General features: G+C 44.9%; 1 protein-coding gene across 3 annotated transcripts; it reads right to left on the reverse strand.

The window, feature by feature from the left end:
* Positions 1 to 396: 396 nt before the first annotated feature.
* Positions 397 to 23,946, reverse strand: CDC42 (cell division cycle 42). Of its 3 annotated transcripts, XM_030463722.1 has the most exons (7): positions 23,849 to 23,946; positions 16,667 to 16,697; positions 13,374 to 13,515; positions 9,094 to 9,166; positions 8,147 to 8,256; positions 7,860 to 8,057; positions 397 to 1,829 (listed from the first exon to the last, which is right to left on the reverse strand). In XM_030463722.1, exons 3-7 carry the CDS (start codon positions 13,476 to 13,478, stop codon positions 1,740 to 1,742), a joined length of 576 nt encoding a protein of 191 aa, XP_030319582.1. In that variant the 5' UTR covers positions 13,479 to 13,515; positions 16,667 to 16,697; positions 23,849 to 23,946; the 3' UTR covers positions 397 to 1,739. The 3 variants fall into 3 exon arrangements, with proteins under 3 accessions (XP_030319582.1, XP_030319581.1, XP_030319583.1); XM_030463721.1 differs by lacking the exon at positions 16,667 to 16,697; XM_030463723.1 differs by lacking the exons at positions 13,374 to 13,515; positions 16,667 to 16,697.
* Between the last annotated feature and the right edge of the window lie 345 nt (positions 23,947 to 24,291).

The raw sequence follows: 24,291 nt of genomic DNA on the forward strand, positions 1-24,291 counted from the left end.
GTGTGGTAAGTCCTGGGTATGATGGATGTCCTTCAGGGTTTTTGCTATGTGCCTGTGAGCAGGGAACAAGAGGAAACTTCCACACAAACTTGCTTTCTGACAGAAGAGATGCCCACAAGCTCCAAAAAGCTAACGTGATATTTGGGAACATGCACAATGATAAATATTCCCTTTAAGGGCCACCAAGCCCTCTCTTCAGAGTTGGATATGACAGCAAAGACTGCACCAAAGATCAGAGCAGTCTTGACAGAAGCAGCAGAGATGAGGGAAGACATGAACTGACAGGATTAAGCATTAAGAAAAAACTCAGAACTAACTTGCAAGGGATAAAAGCTGTATGCACAAGTCCCTGACACTCAAGAGAAAGGCATGGGAAATAACTACCATCAGGCAGGCTTGTGAAGGTATTTTATGTTTAATACATCTGAAAATAATGCATATACAAAGAACTTAGACATGAAAAAGCATTGGTTCAACACTAATGAGTCTACAGGAAATCAGAGTTTTGGAAAAGGGGTAAGATTCCCTAGGTCTTAAAAAACTTTGAATTTCCAAGCCAAAATATAGTTTTGGTAAAATCCCTACAAGACTGCAGTCAAAAGACCCCACACACATCCTCAGAGGGCTGGAGCCCATCTTACAGGTTCCAGGTTACTTAGAAGCAAAATGCAGAAAAAGGGGATTCCCTTAACTCCTTCCTACATGGTGCCAAACTGAACACTGGACACCCCTCCCTGCAGCTCCTTCCTACTGACACAGGCCTACCTTCCACCCCTCCCTGAAGGATGCCAATCCATCCAGCAAGAGATGCACCACCAGGGCCAGCTCCAAAACTTGTCTCAACATACACCAGGTGCTTTTAGAGTGTCCAAACAGCAGCACACATACTGGTCATTGTAAGCATTTCTCCAATAATTAAGGGTTGGCAGAGGATGGATTTGTTACAAGCCATCTGAATCAGCTGGGAATGCTTTAATAAAAGGTGCAGTTATTTCTTCATCACATGACAAAAGCTTATGATGTCAAGATTAAGGAAGAGACTGGCAAGCTAGTTTCAAGTCATATGGTGCATCCAGAGAAAAATATTCTCCTATTCCTAAGGCTTTATAACTTAGAGGATGGGGTAGAAATCTATGACCTGCACAGTGGAAAGCCAGGGAAAGAGATACAAGGCAACTTCAGAAGAAATGCGGATACTTTTTCTACACCCCTCCTCAGAGGAGCACCAGCTTGGGACATCTTACTTTCTTGGGTTTGTATTTAGTACTGAAGTCTGCTCACACTCAGGCTGCTGGCTGGCTGCAAAACAGCCCTTGAATGTTCTTTAAATCAGAACCAGGTCTTGCCAGACCGGAGTAAGGGACAAGGCTTCAGTAAAACAGCCTAGAATTAGTCTGTTACAGAAAGAGTCATCACAAGCATGCCTGGATTTTCAACAACAACAAAAAAAATTAGAAACAGTAAACAAAATAAAAAAAAAAAACTAGTATTGATCAGTGTTTTCTGATAATAGGCAATTACTCAAAATTAACTAGTTTAACTGAATTGAGGGGGCACTGGGGGAATAAACACTAACATTCTCATCTCACACAGGGGGTCGTGTGGGGGAGATGGGAGTGCAGGGCATTTGTCATTATTGCGAAAACAAATTTTAGAATTTGTATCTTTAGTTTGATTTAAACATTGCTTTTAGTATGACATCAAACACCAGCTCTGCAGAAGGGGCTCTGGAGGGACGTTCATAGCAGCACACACCTGCGAGTCTTCTTCGGCTCCGGAGGCTCCAGGGCAGCCAATATCGCTTCGTCAAATACATTCTTTAGGCCTTTCTGAAAAGGGGCAAAGAAAGAAAGGGGCAGTCTCATTTTTTAGTTTTCACACACGCACACAAAACCAGAGCAAGCCAAGTGGCAGGCAAATCCCTGCAAAGACAAATCAAGGTTTTGTCATCACCGAATCCCAGAGTCTCCTCGTCGCGGTGCGGTGCTGCGCTCGGCTGCTCCTGATTTTCTGATCAGGGATATGAATCCTTTTGAGACCAGACCAGTGAACTTCCCAAGCAGCAAAACCACACATACCGTTTTCTTAAGGCAGTTTTTATCATCAGTTAGTTACTAACACGTTTCACATGCTAATGACAAAGCAGAGAGTGTTGCATTCCGATGGAAGAGTTTGATCTGGAGCACACCGAGACACCCGTGTGACAGGGGAGAGAAGAGACAAGGCAGGCATGCAATGATAAATCAGTCCAAAACTTCCAGCCCCAAACACCTGATGGTTAGAAGCAGACAGGTAGAGCCCAGAAGCTGTACATGGTATCAGAGAAGTCAAGATGGGAGGACTACAAAGCAGGTACTGTACACTGTGAGAGGTGTTTCGCTGAAGCCAGGAAGTACAAATCGGAATAAAGCTTCATCAGTCAGTTATACAAACTGCAGTTTTTAATTTCAAAATTTAAAGACAAGCTACAATTTATGCTTTCTCCTCAAGACAATAAAAATCAGAAGCATGATAGTAAGAAGCAGCTTTACATCTTACAGTAACAGGCTTTAAGGATCTATTATTGAAATGAAGCAGTCTACCATGTTAGTGAAAGCAAGGATTTTAACAGTTCATAAAGCAGTAGCAAGTACATTGATATTTCCTTCCTCCAAGGACTGACAAATATTCCACTACAGCACAGACAGCCAAAGCAATAGCAACAGAAAAACATCTCACTGCACAAAGGCAAACCAGAAAACCCTTCACATTACAGCATAACTGGCAGGTCACCGTTAGGTGTATTTTTGTCATGCAAATACAATTAACAAGAGTCACAATAGAAACTGAGAAAACACACATCGTTTCTTCCAGCTGGATTCAAGAAGATCAAAGATCACTTCTTGTTCTTTTGATCTTTCTTTAAATAACCATGTAACCAGATCCTTTCCCTCAACAGCCCAAATAATAAAGCTACCCACATCTGGCAACCCAAGCAGCAGAGAGTTAAGCGAGTCCAGTTTGTGTTCCACAGTCACAACGTTTTACTAAAGACCTTAAATATTGTTTTCAGTCCAAGAGCTAATACAGAGGTTGCTCTAAGATGGTAAGCAGACAAAACAGCTTCCAGTTAAGGTGGGTTTAATTGGGGTTTTTTTGTTTGTTTGTTTGTTTTAACCAGGTTTCTACAGTAGTGGGACAGAGGAAGCAGCAGCAAGAGGGGAAGGAGAAAGTTTAGAATATACAGCACTTCCTTTTGGGCTGAGTTTCCGGAGGCTCGAGCGCAGCTAGGATAGCCTCATCAAACACATTCTTCAGACCTCTCTACAAGACAGAGGGGAGGAGAAAAAACAGCAGCCAGGTTAGAGGATCAGAGGAACACAAGCAGATACAAAAGAGCATTCAGGATAGACCAGGCTGAATTCACAGAGGCAGTCAACAGATTTACTTTGCAAAAAACAAAGTAGATCCTGGGAGAAAAAATAAAAAAAATCTTGTTTAGATCACAGAGCAGTCAATTGTCAGAGAGACAGAACAGGTGACAGAGCAAGGTGGACAAAATGAACACCCAGAAGGGCAAAGGCACAAACAAACAGCAGCATCTGGCAAGGACACAGAGCTGGGAGGGGCCACTCAGAAGATGGGTGGTTTCCACTTAACTGCTGAATTTACACGTAAGGAGTTTACAGGGGAATAAACACACTGGAGAGCAGATTCCCACTCCACAGGGATCCTAAAGGTCAGGTAAACCTTGTACACTCACCCACTGTGGGTAAGCAAATGCCTCAGATGTATTGTATTGTATGTACAGTAAATGTATTACTGCTCCCAAGTGCCCCAGTGGCAGCTGAGTCCAGAGCAAGGACTCCTAACAACTCCTCTGCTTTGTGAATTCAGCCTCTGAATAACTGAAGATCTCCAGATGGCTGGGAAAACAGGATCTGGGATCAGAGCTGTACCTCTCTGGTAAGCCATCATCACCTTCAGACATCAGCTGTTAGTCTTTTCAGAAGAGATGCAGTATCTTACCAGTGCTGCTGAGCTGACAGACACAGCATGGCAATTCAGGTCAGTTACCAAAGCAAGGAGAACCACTCCAGTCACAGCAAGACAGAAACAGTGTTAGGACTGGAATAACTGGGATCCAACAGCAGGTAAGTAGCCAAGGAGCTGCAGGACTCTTTAGGGATTACAGCAGGACACAAAGCATGCATTGCATTTGCTGTCAGGACTGCAGGGCATGGCAGCACTCCCACGTGGCTTTGCCAAGTTACACACCAGAGTGAAACCTGGCAGGGTTTATTCTAACTGGACTCGCCTAAATCCACTGTCCTGAGTGAAATTCCATAAATTCACAAGAACTGCTTTATCCCAGCCAAAGGCAAACAGAAAAGCTTGACTTACTTCCTGTAAAAAAACTGCAGTCTTTGCAAAATTAAGATTTTTTTTAATCATTTAAATGTAACTGGTTTCTCCCTCACAGGTTATAGACTGGATCTATCCCTTTTTTTAAAAAGTCTTTAATCTTGTTTTACTGAAGCACATACATGTGAGGTCTCTAAGGCAATTCCATCTAGAAGTATTTAAGTCAACCATGTTACATGCAAGATTATACTTGAAAGAAGTTAAGGAAATTACCATGTACAACCACTCTGTACATCCTCCCCAGCAAGTTTTTCTTAATTTTTTAAGTGAGCAGCAACCCAGGCTGACAAAAGAGCTGGAGATTTCAAATAAATAATGCCTATGTCAAGCATGAGCATTAATTAGATTTGTTTTCTCTCCAAGAATAAGGCTGTAGAATAAAGGCTCAGTTATGTACTGTTAGATTAGAACCCAGGCAGAGCAAGAGTCAAGAAAACATGCTTCTAATTCTCCTCTTGTTATCCAATTGCACATGGGAAAATACTTTGAAACAAATTCTAAATTTTCTCTAAGTATCTAGCAAAAAAATGGGGTAAGGGGAAGGAAAAGGAAGAAGAAAAAGAAAAAAAAAGACAGTGAGAGAACCTTGTTGTGAAAATGGAACTCCAGTTAAGAGCCTGAATGACAGAGGAGTAACCAGAGGAAAGGAACTGTGTTTGCTGCTCCTGGCACCCAGACCTCCATGGTTTTTAACACAGCTCCTGTGCTGCACTGGGGAACAGCCTGGGCTCTGCCTTACTTTATAGTCCTATTCACATGCAGCATCATACACTTCATAAATCTTTGTCAAAACAGTCAACCCAGCATCCAGGGGAAAAAGGAACAGAATTCAAAGGTCTCCCTTGTGTCAGGTACTAGCTCTGAGCCTCAGGAAGCCCACTCAGGCATTTATCTTGTAGCAGGATTCAGCACTGTAGCTGTAACCTGTCTGTCTGGCACCCTTTCCTGATGCCAGTCACATTTCACAGGGTATGGGTGAAGAGAGAAGTTGAAGATGTACCCTGAAACAGCCTTCATCACAAAAATTCCTCAATCTGAAGAAAGGGAGGACAGAACTCAGTACTGTAGTGTCAGCCATGCTCAAGGAAGAGAAGGAGCTCTGTCTTTACAGAAAAAACTCAAACACAGCCTCTCACAGCTCATCTAGTGATTTAGATTAGATTTCAGAATTAGAATAGATTAGATTTTTTTTCCTATTAGAATAGATTTAGAATAGATTAGAACAGGTTTCAGATTAGAACAGGTTTCAGATTAGAACAGGTTTCAGATTAGAACAGGTTTCAGATTAGAACAGGTTTCAGATTAGAACAGGTTTCAGATTAGAACAGGTTTCAGATTAGAACAGGTTTCACAACATCAGCTCCTACACGAAGACAAGCAAAGCTTTACTCCCAGGAAAAAAAGCCACACTTTGGCTCCATGACTTTATGATTACTGCTGTGGCATTGAAGTCATTTGGAAATTGGTTTGAAAGGAAAAAAAACAACCCAAGGTTGAGGTGAACTAAGCAGACAGAAGCCAAAGCAAAGAGTGACTGAACAACCCAGCTGAGTCCAGCCTAAGATGAAACCACGTACTACAACACTGCCCTGCAGTTAGGAAAAAAACCCCTCCTGGTTGGGAAATCCAGCTGTGCTTAGCAAGATGTCAGCTAAATCACTGCTGGGAACATTAAATAACCCTTCAGAGATAATCCACATTTATGGTTAGCCACTACTACTGGCAGACTGAAGAAAAAGGTGTTTTCTGGGGTAAGTCAACAACAAATGAAGGAAGAGGAATAGAGCAGATGCAAACTGACTGCTCTTCCAGGTGAGAGGGCTTCTGAACCCTCCTTCCCAGGTCACTGGATTTCTAAAATCATGACTGAGTTTACAAGCACTGGAACTTGGAAGAAATTCAGGTTGAGATCCAAGGGCATAAATCTGTTGTCTGCAACAGACACATTTTAGTCTATCTGGAAATAAACAAGAATGGATAAACACTGAAATGTTTATTTATGTCATCTCTTCCTCTGGTAATTCTAAGTGCTTCCACACAATTTGAGCAAGCTAAACAAGGGAGTTTAAAAGCTACAGAGGAAAGGGTCTCAATGAGCAATACAGGACCAAAATCCTGGTATGTATTTAGCCAACCAGCAGGTTCTACAGCCTAACTGGCAGCAGTATTCAAGGACTGCCAGACAATCTAAAATGCTATTTCAAGACTCAACAGATCTAAGAGAATTGCAGCTTTAGCACAAATAACCCTCAGCTTGTGTGTGGCCTGTAAGGAAGCCCAGACAAGAACACCTTTTGATCGTGGATTTCCAGGACAAACTGCAGCACACCTTGCCACAACACCTCCAGTGCCAGTGTCCTGCACAATTCCATCAAAAGCCTTCTTCCTTCTCAGCAAACAAAGCTTTGTTACCAAAAAAAGAGCCTTAGGATCCCAAATGGAAGAGTCAACATGCAATCTGGGAAAAAAGGTGCAAGATAAGCAAGACTTCAGGCTTCAGCAATAAAGCTTCCTGCACAAGATACCAGACATGAATGCACAACAAAAATTAAGACTGTGGGACTTGACACTCTGCACCTCTAGTTCTATGCAGCTCAGGTAGGGAGAAAATATCTAGGAGTAGCATTAAGAAAACTGTTAAAGAGTTGCAATCAGTTCTGCAAGACCAGCTGCAGATTAGGATCCCAGGGCATCCAAATCAACACACCAGGGCAGCTACCCAGCCCCTAACTCCTCTCCACCCTACCCTAGTATTCCTAACTTGAAGAGAAAGGTTAGTGAGTTTTCCTGGCCTCAAATCAGCTATTTTAGTTGGCTTTAGACTAAGTTTGTTGATATATCATGTTTATGACTTAAAGAACTACTTGATTGCTATCTTCTGTTTCCATCTTAGGCTGACACAGGAAACACTGCTCACCACTGACTGCAGAAGAAGAAAAGAAGCTCTCAGGTGTGAAGATTTACAGTCTTAGAAGTACCAGAACTGACTTTTTATAAGAGGGTTTGGTTTTTTCCTCTGCTTACACTCTTCAGTAGTGAGCTACTCAAGTTTTTATTCATACCATCTCTTACTGGCACTGTGAGTAGCTCACTTAAGTAAGTAAGTAGTATTTAACTACAACAGTGAGCTACTGAAGTGGGTCCTAACACCCTTCCTGTCTGTAATATGCCTTCTAAGATTTCAGCAGCAATTTTCCCCCCACACTGAAGCAAACCCAGTGAGCACACCCTTCTCCATCAGCCCTCCACACTATGCCTAATCTTCACAGGCTCATCTTCTGTGTACCACTGCCAACTCCTTGGGCCTTAGAAGAGCAGGACAAAGAGGAAGCTGCAGTGTCAACACTAGAAACAGAGCTTGTATCTTTTCACATCCCTACTGAGTTGTTTTCCCTCCTGAATGGGAAAAAAGTATGGAATATAAGCAAGCAAAGTGGTCAAAGACCAACTCTCACCTGTGTAAGTGCAGAGCATTCCACATATTTGACAGCCTTCAGGTCCCGGGCCAGTTTTTCAGCAGTCTCTGGAGTTATGGGCTTCTGCTTGTTCTTGGCAAGTTTCTCAATTGTTGAGGGGTCATCTCTTAGATCAATTTGGGTCCCAACAAGCAGGAAAGGAGTCTTTGGACAATGGTGAGTAATTTCAGGTACCCACTAAAGACAGAGAAGACAAAATATTTGTTAGCAACCACTCAAGGTAACTCCTCACACGTTTCTGAAGTCCCACTAGCAGCTCAACCAACCTTTTCTTTCACATTTTCAAATGAAGAAGGAGACACCACTGAAAAACAGACCAGAAATACATCTGTCTGTGGATAGCTGAGGGGTCGTAATCTATCATAGTCTTCCTGACCTGGAAGAGGAGAAAATTAACTCAGTATTAGACCCAGACAATTAAATATTGCCCTTTCCAAGCTGTTAGGGTGCATGTTCCAGCACAATAGCATTATTATGATTAATCCTAACTCTTAAGCAAATACTTATGCCCTGAACACAAACTGAATCAAAGATCCTAGTTTTCAAATCCAGAGTTCATTCAACTGTGAGCTGCTTAAAGTCCCAGGAGAGCTGGGAAGCCCAAGGAATACCCACTAATAAAGTTGGAGATCAAGCACCCTCAGATGGCATAACAATTTCCTCAGTTATAAGAAGCTGCAGAACACCAGATCTAATTACAGATGAAGTCCTCTCCCTCTAGTCCATTCATTAAATGCTTTACACCATCAAATTTCATTACCCTGCAAAAACCTTGCAGTTCTGAGACAAAAAAGGCAGCTTGTTCAATGGAAGAAGATCACCAGTCTATATTCCCCTTTTATCTTCCCTTTGTGGAGGAGGGGGAAACAGAGGGTAATTATGTTCTTCAGTTTGTGTTCTACCCAAACTAAGCTGTGACAAACCCCTTCTCTTTCAGGTATTACCTAGATCAGAGGTGGAAGCTTGAAAGTTGTAATCTGCTGTCACAAAATAAAAGAAGTGGAAGCCTTTCTTGGGTTGGTTTCTGGCTGGTTTTGGTTTTTTTGTGTTGTTTTTTTTTAAATAAACTCAATTTAGCAACTCCTCTAACATCAGGAACGAAGCACCAAGAAAGATTTTCCCCTTTCATTTTAAAACAAACCAAAAACCAACATTCAACATCACCTCAACTAAATCTTGAGCAGTTACAATCACACTAGCACTTGGTTCTCACCTGCAGTATCAAAGAGGCCTAGGGTGTAAGGCTCTCCTCCAATCATCACTGTTACAGCATAGTTATCAAAAACCTGGGAAGAAGAGAAACACAATTAAGGGAATGTGAATAAGCCACCTTTCAAACCATCTGTTCACTTTGCCAGGCCACCTCCAAGTTGTAGAAGAGTGATCAGCACAGGGCAACAAGCAATTAAGGGCTTACCATGCTGCTACTAATTACCATGCTGCTAACAGGTCAGTTCCCCTGGAAGAGGGATGCAAAATCCATTAGGGATCTAAAGCAAAAACCACTGCATGTAACAGGTAAAAGCCACTAAGCCAAACTCCCACCACAGCTCTCACTCACCTGTGACTGTGTCACACAGGTTTCCCCACACTGCCACAGAAATTTCAGCCTTGGTGCTTGTTCTGGCACAGTAAACACATCCCCACAAAACTGATCAACTTCAGCCCTGTCCTTCAGGGAGCAGAGCTATGGGACTTCTTCTCACAGTCCTCTGAGGTTCATCTTCCTGAACTACTAGGGAATTCAATAGTATCCAATGTTTCAACAGGAATTTATCCACTTTAAAGGGTGCAGCAGAGTTGGTCAAAACCAGTCTGTTATATTCAGATAAAGAGAACATTCTAAATCTAAATGGAGAATCCAGCTCCAGAAGACCAAGTTGTATTGTCTCTGTACACCATCTGGCACAGCAATCCTATCCTTAATGGCTGCTACACAGATTAAAAACTAACAGTACCAAAAATGTTCCTCACAGTAACTTGTACACAAAGCAACAAAGCACGAGGACCTATCCAAAGCTTTTTCCTTCAACACCTGCACACTCAGCACTACAGATAACACTGCCTGAGATCAGAATCCTGAAGGATCAGAAGGATCAGAATCAGGATCCAGAAGGATCAGAATCCTTCATTTCAATAACTACTTTACCTTCAGAACTGCAAGAGACATTATCTCAGAAAGCACTATTGGCAAAAAAAACCAAAAAACAAACAACCTATCCAGAGGCAGGGGAGATGTCTGGGTAAGGATAAGGCAGCCCTGCTTCAACATCAAACAGTGACACGAGCAGCTCCCACAGCTGAAGGAAACCCCAACATGGAGGTCATCACAAAAGCTTTTCATGGAAGTGTGGAGGGAAGGACATGGAGAAGTAAGCAGTCACATGCATTTATTAACAGCTTTAGTGAGAGCTTAAGTCCTTGGGGAAAAAACAGTAAAACTGAGAACAGAGCAGCAACAGAGCACATCAAAGCTGAAAATCCAAAGGTTCAGCTGCCTTCTTTCCACCTGACTGTCCAGGTTAAAGCAACACTTAACTCCACACATAACTGGTTTAACTTTACAAAACTCAGTGACTGAGAAAGCAGCTGTGGGCTCAGCACACTGCTTATCCCCACAAACATCAGCCACAAACATCAGCCCACCTCTCATGCTGTTTTGGATTAGCATTACAGATTTAAAACACTGCAAGAAATTTCTCCACTACTTTAAACCTGTTCCTTTACAGATCACCCTGACCACCCCACCCACATTTGTACCCACACACAAACCAGACCTTCAGGATGGAGGAGGGTGGAAGGCACCCCAAAGGACAGGTCAAGCTGACAACTCATCTGTTTCTAGGTACAGATCAAGAAACTGGAATGCTCTACACTGAAGAGCAGAGCATTTGCTCTTTCAGATGTCAAGCTGGTCAGCAACTCAATCTCCCAAAGAGACCCCCCTCATTTTTGCCCAAGAAGTCAATAAAAGTACTTGTAGCTGCATGCATTCTCCCTCTAAGGATTTTTTTTAAGCATATCTGCAAAATCTGGCATTTTAAAATTTTCTTTTTTAAGGTTCAGGTGGCCAGGGTTACAAGGCTTAGCCTTCAAACCTGGCAACCACAGCCTCATAGCATAAAGCAGACAATCTCACCCTCAATTTTGCCAAAACAGGCTAAAAAGCAGAGCCCAATCAGCCCACCAAGAAGTTTCAATTCCTGCCAGTGCCAGAAAGCCCATTACAGCAGGTGGCACAAGCTTCCAGGTTACAGGAATCACACCAGATCTGCCACTCCATGAGTGCTGTCAGTGTCTTGTCATGGACAGCTGCCTCACCCTGGAAGGTTTTTTTAGGAATAAAAATGACATCAAAAACATGAAAAAAGGGGCTACCTTCCTCTTGAGACTTCACTGCTGCTACCAGGATTTACCAGGTTCTCAAAATCAGGATTTTATCACCAAGTTCTCAAACTGCTTGACAAAACTTCTTAAGCAGGAAAGTCCTACCCCTCTTATCCCAGGGTCCTTACTCAGCCACAAACATTCTAGGGACATTAAGGCTTGAAACAACTTGCTTTCCTTTTGGGAACAGTTCTGTTACATTCCTTTTCTTTCTTTCTTACAACCAGAATATCCCAAGTTACTTACCAGTGTCTAGAGTATGAAAAATGTCTCCAGGCCATCCACAGAATTACAAAGAGGCCTATGACATCCCCAGAACAGCAAGTTCCTAAAGCCATGAGGTTCAGAAAACTATTCCAGAAATATAGGGAAGTTTTAAAAGGCACTGTAAAGGTCTCAGCACACCTTCCACACAATTTACTGACAAGTAACTGGTTTGAGGAGCTTTTCCACACTGCCTGTTTGCAGGGATTTATAGGCAGTACTACCACCTACAGGACAGCACACAAACTGACAAGCTTTCAAAACAGACATTTTAAGATCATAACATTTTTCAGCTTAATTAACAGTCACTTCAATGAGGGTAAGTATAGGAACACACTGCCTGAGCTCACTGCCCTCCTTTGTTTTGTTTTGGCCATGAAGACTAACTCCAAGAGGACAAGCAGACTTCCAGAGGTAAAGAACAGGATACTGTTGTCCTAAAAGCATCCCAGCAGGATACTTGAAACCACTCTGTAAAACTTGAGAATGCCAACACAACAAACACAACTTTTCTACCAGTCCCAAACATCTCCATGAGAGGCAGAACTGGGCTTTCTATGCAGCACAAGCCTCAGGTTTCCAACAGTGGCCACTGCATCCAACCTGAATACTCTCGGGTTTGGGAGTCCTTTCATCTTCAATTCTGATCTAAAACTGAAACAAACACCTTCATTTCATAGAAGTCTATCCTATCCTTAAAAAAACCTCAAAGTTGGTAAGCTGACAATCTCTGGATAGCACACCAAGTCAACATCTCCAAAAGAGGCGGTGGTGTTCACTGCAACTTCTTTTCCACAAAGAGGAGGTTTTATTAAGAAGTAATTATTTTGGAAGAGCTAAAGGCAGAGCTATCTGGCACCTTAGGGGAGCTATCTGTTCTTTTAAGTTGCTTTGTAGTGTTAGAAAATATTACTGACCCTTTCACTGGCAGGTGTTCAACCTCTTTGTGATTCATTTCTAGATACAATTTTGTTTGAGGAACCTAAGCAAACTCTTGTTTATGTGCACAAGATGTCCTTTTTGGGTCCAGAACAGTGAAACTAGTAAAAAGAGAACCCAGATGTCTCCTACAGCAACCACACTAAAAGACTGAACCATGTCAGTGTCAGCACAGTATCAAGAAGAAAAGCCCTTTCCTAGTGGAAAGATAAAGCAGTGGGCACACTGTTCCCAACATGACCTTTAGGTAAGTCAATGATTCAGTATCTCAGAAAACTGAGCCAGTAAACCTCAGAAAGGTTACTCAGAAAACATGAAGAACTACACAAAGTCACCACACTTGGAAGTACAAATGAAAGAGTCTGTGCAGTCTAAATCAACACATTTCTCATGGTTAGCTGAGGTTAACTGGCCACATTCCATAGCTCCCTCTGTCACCTCGGGATCTTTCAGACTTGCAAGGCAAAAAACAAGCATTAGAAAATGTGAACTGCAGTCACTGTTACAGCAACAACCTACTACTCTCCCTAAAAATGAAGATGCAGCAAGAAGTAAAAGAGCAAGCTGGTGTTCCTGCTGCTTCCTCTCCACTTACCAGTCCCAACAACTTATTTTGTTTAGAGAATCCAGCAGGTGGCCATCTACTAACTGAAGCCCAGATTCTGCAGAGCACTCAAGAGGCAAAGACTAAGCAGATCCAGGAAAGACACCCCAGCACTACCAGGTACTGTGGGAGAGAGGTAGCAGCAGACTGATCACTACTCTGCCACTGTAGTCAGTCTCCAGGAAGCAAGCAGGCCATAAGAACAAGTATTAAGGCATGCACACCATGCAGGTTTGTTAGGAAGGGAACTCATGCTGCCCTACCCCATCCTGAACAACAGGAGCCATTCCCACACTTACCGTGGGTACATATTCCGAGGGGAATTTATTTGTTGTGTAAGAAATTAGGAGACAGGTTTTACCAACAGCACCATCACCCACGACCACACACTTGATCGTCTGCATAGCTGAAGTCTACCAGAGTATCAGTGCCAACAAGGACCTAGAAGAAAAAAAAAGAGAGACACATATATGAAGATGTTTCTCATCCTCACTGATGAGCTTTGACTGGAGCCCAAACCACTAACACCATGTTTAGGATCTGAAAAGAAACCATTCCTAAATGAGTTGGCAGATATGTTCCCTGCATCACACAGTTAACAGGAAGCTGCTCATTTCCATAAATGCAAATACATCCTCCCCACAGCCAGGCTCCTCCCACTGCAGACACTTGCCAAACACCACCTCAGACTATGCATAATAACATCATCACTTTTCCACCCTGGGAAGAAGGACCAGTTCTATTCAGTATATTCCCTCATATACAGTGTGATTACCCAGAGGTGGACAAAGAAAGCTTTTCCAGATTCAGTTTTAATGCACAGAAGCATCCAGAGCTTTGGGAGCACTGAAAGTGTAAGCAAGCTTCAGTCTTGATGGCTGCTAAGAAGCACCCAGGCTTCACAAGAGATCTTCCCTCTGGAGAGCAGTTCAAGTAAAGAAAGCTCAGCAGGGAAGACCACAGGGTGAGCTTTGAAGCTAGTTTATAGGATAAAAATAAGCAGGCAGACAGAACTTAATTCCTCCTCACTTTTTTTTATGCCCAAACACACTTTTACAACCTTCTGGTTAAAGCTGCCACTTAACAGTCTCTTCAGCCCCACCTGAGGTTGCCAACAGCACTGGGCAGCAGAGCATGAGGTCCTCAAGGAATCCTGTTCCTCTCCAGCCATTCATGATGCTCCCAGCTACTTCTGACACTGTCCCAGCACAGCTTTAGTACCTGAACTAAGTCAATACCTGCAACACCTCCTCCAAACATCACTTAGCCACCTCCAGTGTCAGACACAGCTTACCTTCATTAGTGTGCTACCCCAATTAGAGAAGTACTAGCCTGTGGCCATTCATTTACACAGAGAATAAATGGGAAATCCTGACCCCCAGCAAAGCTCCCACGGACATTCAACATTTCTCTATTAGTGGAAGTACTTTTACTTAAAGGTGGAAAGGGATGAGCAACTCTTTAAGTAGATTTTGCAGGGAAAACCCATCCAAACTGCTATCAGGCCAACTCAAGTGTACTCCAACTAAAAGCAGCCTAAATTACCAGCAAGCCTCACTAGTTTGCCAGCCTTATCCATGCAGCAAGGCATCATCATCATCATCTGCCTTTTGGGTTCTGATTTACCAAGCCAAACACGGCCACTCAGCAGCATCACTGTGCAGCACAGGTTAGCAGCCTCACCCCTTTTTTAATTGATATAACTTGATCTTTAAATATTAAGATAACTTTAAACAGACTGAAGCCTTGAGCCCAGGTCTCTAAAGTTTCACCAGTGGGAAAGTGAAGTTGTTTTAGAAGTTATTTTACTTGGACTAGTAGGCTTTCCAGATTAGCAGGATGAGCTACTTTGTTCTCCACTTCTAAGAGCTCCACAGTAAACAGCTGAAAACAAGCTCAGTGTTAGGGAGCTTCAAAGCTCCACCCTGGGACCTATTCTTCATAGGAAAAGTTTTAAGGACAGATATTGTCTGGTGGTTTAAAAGCAATTTAGTCCAATAAGAGATATGACTAGAGACCAACTCACCCCCAGAGTGCAACACCAAAGGACAGAGAAACAAAGTCAGGAGGAGGTGGGTGTGTTCCCACTACAAAGCAGCCCAATAAAAGGAAGTCTACATCCACAACACACAGCAGGACCAGAAAACATTCCAAATAGTTTTATATTTGAGGGAACTGAAGCAGACTGGAAAGCACTGAAGTCAGCCCGGTTTGGGTGCAGTGAGTGGATTTTGAGCCATGTCATTGTGAACCATCTGGCCAAAGCCAGAGAGGTGAGAGAGCTGATGAAGACTGGTAATGTAATGCAAGTCAGTATGACTTAGTTCTGTTCAACAATATCTAAAGACTTCTTTAAAAGAAGACTGAATTAATTTTTTCAGGCCTCTTTGTATATACTGAGTATTTGGAGGACCAGGATCTAGCCTCCTGGAAACTGTGGATTACAAAAGCCTTGTAAGCTTCACCACATCCATCAAGATGGTCCTTCTCCAGGCTCAACAGGCTCATTTTCCAGAATTTTGTTTAAAAGCTCAGTTACATTTTTATAAGACACAGATGAACTGCATTTAGGATCAATCCCAAAAGAGGATTAACACTGAGAGATGCAAATGTCACAATGGCCCATTTGTTCACACAACAGTCAAGTGAAGTGCCCAGTGTACAACATACACACTGTGCATACACCAGAAGATACTGAGAGACCACAAAATGCTGAAGAAATTCATGGTACCTGTGGCAAGTTCCCACTGAGGTGAGCTTACACTGCAAGAAATGCTGTTCTGAATGCACCCTGACAGCCTAATTTTCCCATTTTAATGGCAAGCACACCAAATGTCTCTGTGGGAGCCCCTTAGCTTTAAAAACTGACTGCAATGCAGGCAATATGTTCTAGCAGCAATATAAACTACTGCTTTGAAGAATTAGGTGAAATGTTGTGTGGTTTTTGCAGGAAATCAGTGTCCTAAAAGAGGTAAAAATCTGCACAACCTTGCCTTCACACTTGTTGTATCAGCAATCTCGTGTAGAAACCACAATCCTCCAAGCTTGTTGTGATTCCTTTTATTTTTAAGCTACTGAAGTCTGTTTCCAGGTTCAAATGTGTACATTATGCTAGCCAAAAGGAACCAAGCTGTCCAATCTGGCTGCACATCATGCACCAGCTTCCTGCAGAGCCTGGCCAGCAGGACTTCCTCTCTCAGGAACCTGCTGCCATTTCATCACAGGCACTGCCTGCAGGCAACTGCCAGACAAGGACCAAGAATTATTTCATGATGCTCTGTAGCATAAACCATTAACTCACTGCTCTAAGCTTAACCAGCATATCACAGCTCCAGGAGCCAGCAAGAAAACCAGCACAGCCACTTGTGAAGGTGGGAGTTAAGTCATCTCACTCCTGCAGGGGCAAAACACTCAGGAATTCACAAGGAAAGAAACAACACTCATTGGATGTAACTGGTGCTGATCTGTTAAAAACCTGTGGAAACGTAGAAGTGATTAATGTATAAAAAACACACATCCTTAAATAAAGTATTTGATCATATTTGATGGTTTGTAACACCCAGGAATTCACAATGAAAGAAACAACACTCACTGGATTTAACTGGTGCTGATCTGTTAAAAACCTGTGGAAAGGCAGAAGTGATTAATCTATGAAAAACACATGTCCTTAAATAAAGTATTTGATCAAATTTGACAATTTGTTCCCAGATTAAGTCACATCCATTCCAAAGCACCTTTGCCCTCCCGTTTCAAGGTCCTTGCCCTCTGCCACCTCCCTGTCCCTACTACAAACTAACACTTTTGCTTTTCAGAGCACCAAATCTCCCAAATCAGGGACACCAACGACAGACAGATAATCAAATACTCCAATCCAAGCAAACAGGTTTTCCCTACCCCAGATACCTCCCAGGTATTGTATGGAGAGGCCACTAACTGCATCTGGTGGTACAAACCACAGCAAATGCTTCATGGCAGAGGGCTCACACCATGCACCAGTGCTGGGTACACAGCACAAACCACCAGTGAAGAGACAGCTCAAGTTCAGCTGTCAGCCACAGGGTTAAAAAACCTTACATATACCTCTTGCTACACTGATACTCTCACAAATCTATGATGCAAAACACCAGCAGTAGCTGCTCTCTGATTAAGAGATGAACTCCAGAAAGACCAGCAGGCACAGAAGGCAAAACCAGTTCCTAGAGCAGCACTACCAGAACCAGCAGTCAGCTCTGTGTGTGCACAGCAGCCACTGCCAGACATCACCTCCACCTTCCAGCCCAAAGCCTGACAGGAATCTTCATGGAGACCTCAACCCAGAACTAAATACATCTGCCTCTTCTATGCCAGCAACTCTTTTACATTTCATTTTATCCTTTTAACCACCTGATGCTCAACATCACCCACCTTTCTTGATCAGAGCTCAGACTACTGCACACACACTGTCCCAAAGATTCCAAGTCGAGCTCAGATCCCGGGTATTTAATTTCTTAAAAAGAGCTTTACTCAACTACAAACCAGCACAGCAGTTGCATTCCCCTAGAGGCAGGCAAATGATTCTATGGCAAAACCTGCAAAAAGCAGAGAGATGGACTCAAGAAACAATCTATACATGATCAGGATCTTGAAAAAGACATCTTCCTTTTTCAGCACTGGTTTTTCTGTTTGGTTTGGTTTGAAGTGGCAATAACAAACCCAACAGTCCTTTAAATCCTGTCACACTGCACAGTGAAGAAACACCTCCAAAACCTGCTGCCATTTGCTTTCTATGAAGGTGTTTTAAGTATGAGATGGTCAAAAAAAGCTTCATTGTGCTAAGGTGATGTCAAGCCAAACCCCAAACTTCAGTTAAAGACACAGGTCTGCAGCCAGCAGGTCACCATCTGAAGCTGGAAAGATGAGAGGGCTCCATCTCACCATCTGCCCACAACCACTGTCCCAACTTGAAGACGGATCCAAGAAAGGAAGTGTTGAGGCATTGAGAGGTACAAAGCACCCCAGGATCACCAGCACCAATGGAGCTGGTCTGGCACCGTGACCAGCCCTGATTTAGCTCTCAGGCTGCTGTTCTTGAAAAGCTTTCTGTGATTATGGGAATCCCTGTCTTGAGATGCAGGATGCTTCTGGAGTCCTGGAATCTTGTTGGACACTCAACACTGACTGTGTATTCCAACATTCCTGTCATTTTGAAGCACCTATTTCTGGACAATGAATTACCCAGGGAGACACACAAGATCTCATACCAAAATGCAGCTAAAATCAACCACTATTTTTTGGCCTTAATGCACCTTTCTTTTTCTACTCGTGAAAGAACTGACAGTTACTTTGCACCTCTTTATAAAGGCTCCTCACAACTAACTGGTGAAGCAGATCTATGCAAGACAGAAGTGAGGACAGCTGGGTGGGGAATTTTAAAAGCCTGAACCTAAGCTACCCACAGTATTGTAACATGTTTCAAGTTCTATGAGGGTGAGGGAGCACTGAACAGGCTGCCCAGGGAGGCTTTGGAGTCCCCTTCTCTGGAGATATTCAAGACCCACCAGAATAGAGTCCTGTGTAATGTGCTCTAATGAGAGAGCTGGACTGGATCATCTCTAGAGGTCCCTTCCAGCTCTGATAATTCTGTGATTCTACAACTTAAAAAAAAAAAGGCTAAGGTTGTGTCATCCCACTTTCATCTGAAATTCCAACCAAGAAAGCTGCCCATGCAGCCTCATCAGACAGAGCATGACTCAGTGGGCTCTTTCCTTCCACACCAGTTACACCATGGTGCAGGTACACCTATATCTACTCACCTGCCTGAGTATTCCACCTTACTGCTCAAGTAACTGCCTTAATTTCATCATCAACTCAACAGAAAAAAAAAAAAAAGCAGAAGCTTCTCTGTTATCACTCTGGTTACAGTTACAGTGTCAAAACCAGCCATCAACACTGCAAAAACCTGCCCTAGATTAAACACTGGGAAGTATGTGGGTTGACAGTAAATCAGTCTTCTGCCAAAGGCACTCACTTACTACATTGTTCCTCTTCACTTTCATACTCTCCAGGAAGCTGGTTTACTCTGTGCTACAAAATCCTGTTCAGTATTTTAATATGACATTAGAAATATTTTTTAAATGTACCTTTATTAGCTTAGTTTCATACTGTTAAGACTTCAAATAAAAGCTGTACCTATAGTCATGCAGACTACCAAATCGTGGTCTCCCTACACCCACAGCCAACTCCAGTTACCAGTGGTAAAACAGACACTGGAAGAAGTTCCTCTATTTTGAGGCATGTTTTTGCTCAATGGGAAGCACCCTGAATGCACCTCTGTTGCAACAGATCCCTCCTCATCCCTGTGAAGCTCAGAGACTGGGATAGCTCCACTTACACAGCCTGGAGTCCTCAGGGATGTACTGCCTTCAGAGGGAACAACTCAGTCCAAGGAGCAACATAAGAGGACTAAAAGCCTTGAAGCTTTGTTTAAAAAAAAAATAATCCCAAAGAGACACTTCCCAGCCACTAAGCTACCTTGGTATTTCTATTAAAACCAGTGCCAAGGGAGCTGCTGGAAAGCTCCCTAACATAGGACTGAAGCAGGAGAGGTTGCCCTGCAAGCACTAAAAAAAAAATAAAATTAAAAAAAATCACTAAACCCAAGCTAACTGCTCAAAGGTGGACCAGAGAGAAAAGTCCTGTCAAACCCAGCACAAGAGCCTCCCACAACAAGGCCTTTGGCATTCAGCTGTTTACCAGCCACAGCTGGCCCAAGACAAACAGCTCCAGCAGTAGATGAAGTGGCAGATGCCTCCTGTCATTACAGCCAAAGCTCCAGAAGCATTTTTGTCATTTTTTTCCCCAAAAAAGAACGCTCATCATTGGCCAAAAAAAAAAACAAAAAAACCAGTGCAGCATCTTTCAAGTTGAGAAGAGCTGAGCAATTCAAAACAGCTTGTTACAAACCAAAGCAATTCTGGCAGCCCTAACGATTGCTGCAAGGCTGGGCTTAAAATTGAGCTTAAAATAGAACAATGGTTTGTAAAAGTTTCTGCAAAACTAACTGCTCTCTTTGTATAAAATGTCACTTGTTTAGAATAAAAAAATCAATACATCTCAAGAAAAGAAACAGTTGATTTACTGATTAGAAAACAGACCAAACAGTACTCTGAAGTTTTAAAAATTTTAAAGCCTAAGTCACTTCTTGAAACTCAAAGGGAAATTAAAAAGCTCAGTGACATGACAGCAGCACTGGAACTCTGCTTCTCACACTGCTTGTAGTTTACTGCCCACCCAGGACTGGATAAACAAACCCAGGCCTTCCACCCAACAACAATGCACCACCAGAAGCTGGGGATCCTTTGCCTTAATGTTATTTTTGTCACTTATTTCAGGCATTATCTGCACACCACCACAGGGGCTGCAGGAGGCAGGGAACCACTGTAAATGAAGGGCCATGGATGCTCAGGGAGGGATAACTTTGGGCCAGGCTTTAGCCCTGGGATACTCTTGCCACTTCCAGGGGTAATCCTTGCAGATGGATATCCTTAGTTGGTATGATGTGATCTAGTTGGAACAGCACTTGAAGGAAGCCATGTAATGTAATGATTATATGCTGCAGAAGTGTAAAATACCTTAGATTTCTTTAAAACTTCAACATAAAAGTTTATGGAGTCACTATAATATGGAGTCACATATTAATAAAAATAGGGTGGGGTTTTTTCTCTTACCTACATTAGCATAATGGGGCCAGAGGAGCCAAGACAAAAGTCTACAATACATTAAATGATATAAACAGAGTTTCTGGCTACCTGGACTACCAGAAACCAATCTGACAGCAACTTCACGGAGAGGGGGAGAGGGGGAGAGGGGAGAGGGGAGAGGGGGAGAGGGGGAGAGGGGAGAGGGGAGAGGGGGAGAGGGGGAGAGGGGGAGAGGGGGAGAGGGGGAGAGGGGAGAGGGGGAGAGGGGAGAGGGGGAGAGGGGAGAGGGGGAGAGGGGGAGGGGGAGAGGGGGAGAGGGGAGAGGGGGAGAGGGGGAGGGGGAGAGGGGGAGAGGGGGAGAGGGGGAGAGGGGAGAGGGGGAGAGGGGGAGAGGGGGAGAGGGGGAGAGGGGGAGAGGGGGAGAGGGGAGAGGGGGAGAGGGGGAGAGGGGGAGAGGGGAGAGGGAGGGGGGAGAGGGGGAGAGGGGGAGGGGGAGAGGGGAGAGGGGGAGAGGGGGAGAGGGGGAGAGGGGGGGGGAGAGGGGGAGAGGGGGAGGAAAATCGATCAATCAACCTTTCCTCAGAAACAGAGCCTCAAAGATAACCACACTCCCCTATAATTTCTCCTAGTCTAGAAGCCAGGATCATTGCCATTTGCATGATCAAGCCTAATGACAGCCTGGAAGCTCAGCTGCCCACAGAAGGCAGGCAGAGTAAAGAGAGGGCTAAAAAACACAAGCCCACAAATTACTTCTAAAAGCTGTGAGCACTCACATTAGCATCAAACAGCTTACACCCCCCCAGACTGCAATGAAACATATTTATTTGCTGTAGAAGTTCTCAAGAGGGTTGGAACCCAGCTACATCACCAGGCTGGATTAAGTTTGAAGCTTGCAGGGTAACAGAGAGCTGCTGAGATGATTTTGGTTAAGATGTCAGGCTGCTCCTAAGACACAGATATCTATTTTAGTACTACAGCTGAATTTTACACAGAATGAATTTTCACACCTGGATTAGCAGCCACCATGCTGCACTAACATCAGCCTTTCCTACACTTTACAAGAAAGTAGGAAAAGCAGATGGACCCATGAGGGAAATCCCTAGGAGTTCCATGTGGGCTTCTGTTCTGTTTACTATTGTTCTTTTTAGCAGATCTATGGCTTCTATTCCAGGACTTCCACACTTTTAGTGAACACTTAAAACAGAGCAAACTTCCAAAGCTGGCCATCAAGTTTCAGGCAAACAAATAACCCTGTAGCAGGGCATGTAAGGAACCAAGGCCATGGGTTGCAGGTCATGAATAACCAAGTTCAAAGTATGCAAATGCAATTATTATAATTTCTGCCTAGAACATGTTACCAAACTGTAAGCATGTTTTATCTTGCATCGCAGTAGTTTTTATTCTTTGCCAAGACTTAAAAATCCTTTTCCTCGTTGTTGCTGGTGTAGAAGTGAGCAGTTTAAACACAGAACCATTTCTACACTCACCACCACACTGACTCAGGCCTTGCATGCACACCTAAGACCCATTTCAAATATACATTTTGCTTATATTGCCTTCCCCACAACACTACAGTAAGAAGGAACAGCTTACAAAACAAAACAACAGATTCTCCTTGTCTTGAACACAGGGACTCTCTATCTAAAGCTGGTTTGGCATAAGACCCTTTTGATAACTGAAAGGGAAAGCCTCAAGTGCTTTACTGAGCTACCCCAATTAGCAATATGAGAAGCTTGATTCAGGTTTTAAACACCCTTCCAAAAAGAAAGGGCATTTAGGACACTGCAATTTAACACTTCATTCTGAATAGACAGCCAGCACCTCCTTTCCCAGAAGAGAAGCAACACAGATAAACACGAGACAAAGCCAAGCACAGATGGCCAGAAAGAATTACTTCTGAATGTACAGTTGTCATCTATCATGGCCTCCTTAAGGCCTTGTCTTCCCCAAGGCTTTTGTCAGAAGAGCAAGTCGCTGTGGCTCCACCGGTTGCACAGACAGGGCACCAGGAATTCTGCCCCTTTTGCAATTCTTCACGAAGCACAAGTTTCACAACGCCAGTTGTTGTGTTCACAGACACCTGGCTATACCTGGGCTCTCCCCCTCTTGCTATAAACTGTAAGGTCTACCCCTTAATAGGAAAAAACCCACTAATGAAGTCCAGAGCCCTCAAACCTTTAACACACACACAGCTCGGTGATGTGCTGCAGCAGTCTCTACACTTGGATGGGATTTCAAAAACAAACGCACATCAACACCAAGCCTTCCAACAACACTGGCTCCTACCCCAGCCCAAACCAGCACCACCACAGCACAAGGACAGCCACGGGAAGCTATTCCAGTAAGCTGAAGACCTGGCATCTCGGGAAGCAAAAGACGAGAAGCGCCTCCCAACTCCTTTTCATACCCAAACCCACTTTTTGTACCGCTCACAGCTCAAACGAAGCTTTCCACCACGCCTGTCCCCCCCTCCCCCCCGCATCTCCGAGCTGCTCTGCTGCCCGGCTCCCATCTCCTGTAAGAAGCCCGAGAACCCCCCCCTGGGGCCCGACGAGCCCAACCTGAATCTCGGGGTTTCTCCCCGCATTCCCGAGGCGCACAGGAGCTGCACGGAAGAGCTGAAAGCCGCAGCCGAACCCGGCAGTCCCCGCGGGGAGCGAGGGCAGGGCCACGCCGATGGCTGATGCACCCAGCCCGGCAGCGGGAGCGCTTCCTGCCGCCGCTCCCCAGCGCCGAGGGTCCGGCCCCCGCCCGCCGCGCCAGGAAGCGGGGGATGGGAGGGGAAGGCCCGGCACCACCACCACCACCACCACCGCCCCCCGACGGACCCGACTTCACCAAGGCCGCGAAACCCCCGCAGCGTTAGCGGGGAAGGCTCCGCGTTAACCCGCACCGCACCCCCCCTTACCGGAGGCCTGGGGAAGGGCCCCCCCTTACACCCCACCGCCCATCGCCCGCGGAGGCCCCGCACCCCAGGAGGGCGGTGCCCGCGCGGCGGTGGCACCGGGCAGAGATGGGCGGTGGGGTGACGGAGAACAAGGGGCCGTGCGGTGACAACGGGGACCCCCGCACCGACCCCCGCGCCCGCCGCTCACCTGAGAGGCTCCGCCGGGCGTTGGCAGCTCGCTGCGGGGTCTCCTGCGCTCCGGTACAGGGGCACGCCGTGACGTCACCACGCAGAGCACGCGGGGCGGGGCAGTGAGGACGGGCACGGCCGCCAGGGGGCGCTGCTCGGGTACAGGCCCCGCCCCCCCGCGGCTGCGTGGAGATGGCGGGGGGTGGAGGGAGGGACCGGGGGTGCGGGAACGGGGAGTGCGGGGACCCCGCACCGGGGCTGGGAGACTCCCTCCTGCCATCGCCCTGCCCGAAATGGGGACTGTGGGACCCCCACCCGCCATCGCCCTGCCCGCACCAGGGCTGCGGGACCCCCTCCCGCTATTACCCTGCCCGAAATGAGAACTGCGGGACCCCCTCCCGCCACTGCCCCGCCCACACCGGGGCTGGGAGACCCCCACCCGCCATTACCCTGCCCGCACCG

The sequence above is a fragment of the Calypte anna genome, chromosome 21 (assembly GCF_003957555.1).
Source record: "Calypte anna isolate BGI_N300 chromosome 21, bCalAnn1_v1.p, whole genome shotgun sequence".
In the NCBI taxonomy this organism is placed as follows: Eukaryota; Metazoa; Chordata; class Aves; order Apodiformes; family Trochilidae; genus Calypte; species Calypte anna.

What these genes read in the sequence shown, in the direction of transcription:
- CDC42 (XM_030463721.1), bottom strand. Translation starts at nt 13,478, where the DNA reads ATGCAGACGATCAAGTGTGTGGTCGTGGGTGATGGTGCTGTTGGTAAA. An exon ending in CCTCGGAATATGTACCCACG is followed by an intron (nt 9,167 to 13,373) that starts GTAAGTGTGGGA and finishes TCTTCTTCCCAG; the next exon opens with GTTTTTGATAACTATGCTGT. An exon ending in AGGCCTCTTTGATACTGCAG is followed by an intron (nt 8,257 to 9,093) that starts GTGAGAACCAAG and finishes CTCCTCTTCCAG; the next exon opens with GTCAGGAAGACTATGATAGA.